At 33.4% G+C, this 2465-nt stretch overlaps 1 protein-coding gene across 1 annotated transcript; it reads left to right on the top strand.

The window, feature by feature from the left end:
• Positions 1 to 202: 202 nt before the first annotated feature.
• GJE1 (gap junction protein epsilon 1) lies at positions 203 to 2065 on the top strand (the record flags this gene model as incomplete). Its single annotated transcript, XM_081251227.1, has 3 exons — positions 203 to 241; positions 920 to 1102; positions 1670 to 2065. 3 exons carry the CDS (start codon positions 203 to 205, stop codon positions 2063 to 2065), a joined length of 618 nt encoding a protein of 205 aa, XP_081107353.1.
• Positions 2066 to 2465: the final 400 nt, after the last annotated feature.

A 2465-nucleotide genomic window follows, 5' to 3' on the forward strand; every position in this document is an offset into this window, starting at 1 on the left:
GAGAGGAAAGTTGACTGGAGCCCCAGAGATCTATGAAAAAAAAAAAAAAAGAAAAGGAGGAGGGGAGAGAAATGTGCAGTGATAAGTGCTTTCTGTTGTAAAAGTTATGACAGAAAATAAGAGTTTGATTCTGGCAGAAACAAACTGGCAATGTGGGTCAAGGATTAACCCACAGGGATGCTGGGATAACATCTCCTGAGACATGTCTCTAAATTACATCAAAAACTTCTATGAAGGATGTGTAAGTATCATACAAGCAGCAGCAACAACAATTGTATGAGTCCTATCTGTTATTTTAACCTGATTTGCATGAGTGCTGATGAATAAGGTCCTCTACATGTATGGAGAATAATATATATATCAACCATTTACTTCAACATATTCTGAATTTAAATAACTGTAACTAGAATAATTCAGGAAGTACTTTTAGCTGTTGGTGCTTTAAAGCTGATCGCTCTCTCAATTTGATAATTGAGAAGAGAAGCTGTAATGACAACTAAATAAACATTATTTGCTTATTAAGATAGTGTGTATACTAATGAATTTAATGTTGGATTTATTATCCAATTTTTTAGAAAGGTACTAGATATACTAAGATTACCTTGATTTTATTGCAGAAGGATTACAGGGGTAAGGGATATTAATTAAATTCAAAGCTTTTTACAAGTTTCCAAAATTATTTATGTCATTAGCAACAAGTCCCTATTTGACTTGCACTTCATATTTTCAAAGTGAAAAGGGTAAGAAATCTCAAAATGCAGGATTTGAATTTGGCTTGATGATCTCTAAGTTTCTGTCTTTCTTCAAAACTTTATGAATCTTAAATTTTTAAAAATGTGATAATGAAAACATACTTTAAAATATCCCCCTTTAATATTTGTTTTCAAAAGTTTTTTTTTTTCTCCTAAAACTGTAACAGATGAAGCCTCCCACTGTGATCGGTCAGTTCCACACCCTTTTCTTTGGATCGGTCCGAATGTTCTTCCTCGGGGTGTTAGGCTTTGCAGTCTATGGGAATGAGGCTTTGCACTTCAGTTGTGATCCAGACAAGAGAGAAATAAACCTCTTCTGTTACAATCAGTTCAGGCCAATCACTCCACAAGTAAGTATTTCTGTGTGCACAAATGTAAACCTTACTCCACACCAGATAAAATTGTTTTCTTTTTAAATGTAAAATAATGTCATAATAAGATGAAGAATATTCTAACAGGTATTATTTCTAGAATAATTACCTTTTAAAAATATTAGCTGTATATTTCAGGTAAATTAATTTGAGTTGGTCAAGAGTTTCTTCCAAGTCCAGCATTCTATTATCTATTGATGTTAGAATTATACTCCAGGCTTGTAATTAGAAATGGAAATTGAGTAGATACTAAAATAACATATTTTATCATTATTAGTAATTGGTAGGTGATGACAGTAAAATATGACTACTTTTCACAAATACTAAGTGTTTACAATTTTAAACTCTAAACATCTTGGTAATTAAATGAGATTATGTCCAGCATTACCACCTTCATTATATTAATTTTATCCTCATAAGACTTACAAAACTTAGAATTTTTAAATTAGCCTCTATTGAGGGTCAGTGAATTATTGGGGTTTTTTTTAGTGTATTTTTTCATTACGTGTTGACTGATTTGACTAAGATATTTCTGACATACTTTAGGTGTTCTGGGCATTACAACTAGTGATTGTCCTGGTTCCTGGAGCTATTTTTCATCTTTATGCTGCATGTAAAAGCATCAATCAAGAATGCATTCTTCAAAAGCCCATCTACACTGTGATTTATATCCTCTCTGTTTTATTAAGAATTAGTCTAGAAGTGGTAGCATTTTGGCTTCAGATTCACCTCTTTGGTTTCCAAGTAAAACCTCTCTACCTGTGTGATGCTGTGTCTCTTGGGAAAAAATTTACTACTATAAAATGCATGGTGCCAGAACACTTTGAGAAGACTGTTTTTCTTATTGCAATGTATACATTTACTGTAATTACAATAGTTTTATGTGTTGCTGAGATTTTTGAGATAATATTTAGAAGATTATGCTTTCTAATTAGGCAATGACCAAAAGGTTGATTACCTACTGTCATGCCACAATTATTTATCAACCATTTTTATTTAGTTTTATCTCATTCAGTGAGTATCTCAATTTCAAACATAAATATCTGTTCTTCAAACTAACCTCAGTGTGTCTAAAATTTATGTCTAGTATAAAATACAATACTCAGTTCTAAGGCAGGGATTCTTGAACAAAACCTTTGTTCCATTTTAATTTTGTCACACATTAGGAAACATACATGGAACTAATGTTAACTCTTTTTTTTTTTTTTTTTTTCTTTGCTGTACACGGGCCTCTCACTGTTGTGGCCTCTCCCGTTGCGGAGCACAGGCTCTGGACGCGCAGGCTCAGCGGCCATGGCTCATGGGCCCAGCCGCTCCGCAGCATGTGGGATCCTCCCGGACT

The sequence above is a fragment of the Mesoplodon bidens genome (genome assembly GCF_964165515.1).
Source record: "Mesoplodon bidens genome assembly, chromosome: 12".
Taxonomy (NCBI): domain Eukaryota; kingdom Metazoa; phylum Chordata; class Mammalia; order Artiodactyla; family Ziphiidae; genus Mesoplodon; species Mesoplodon bidens.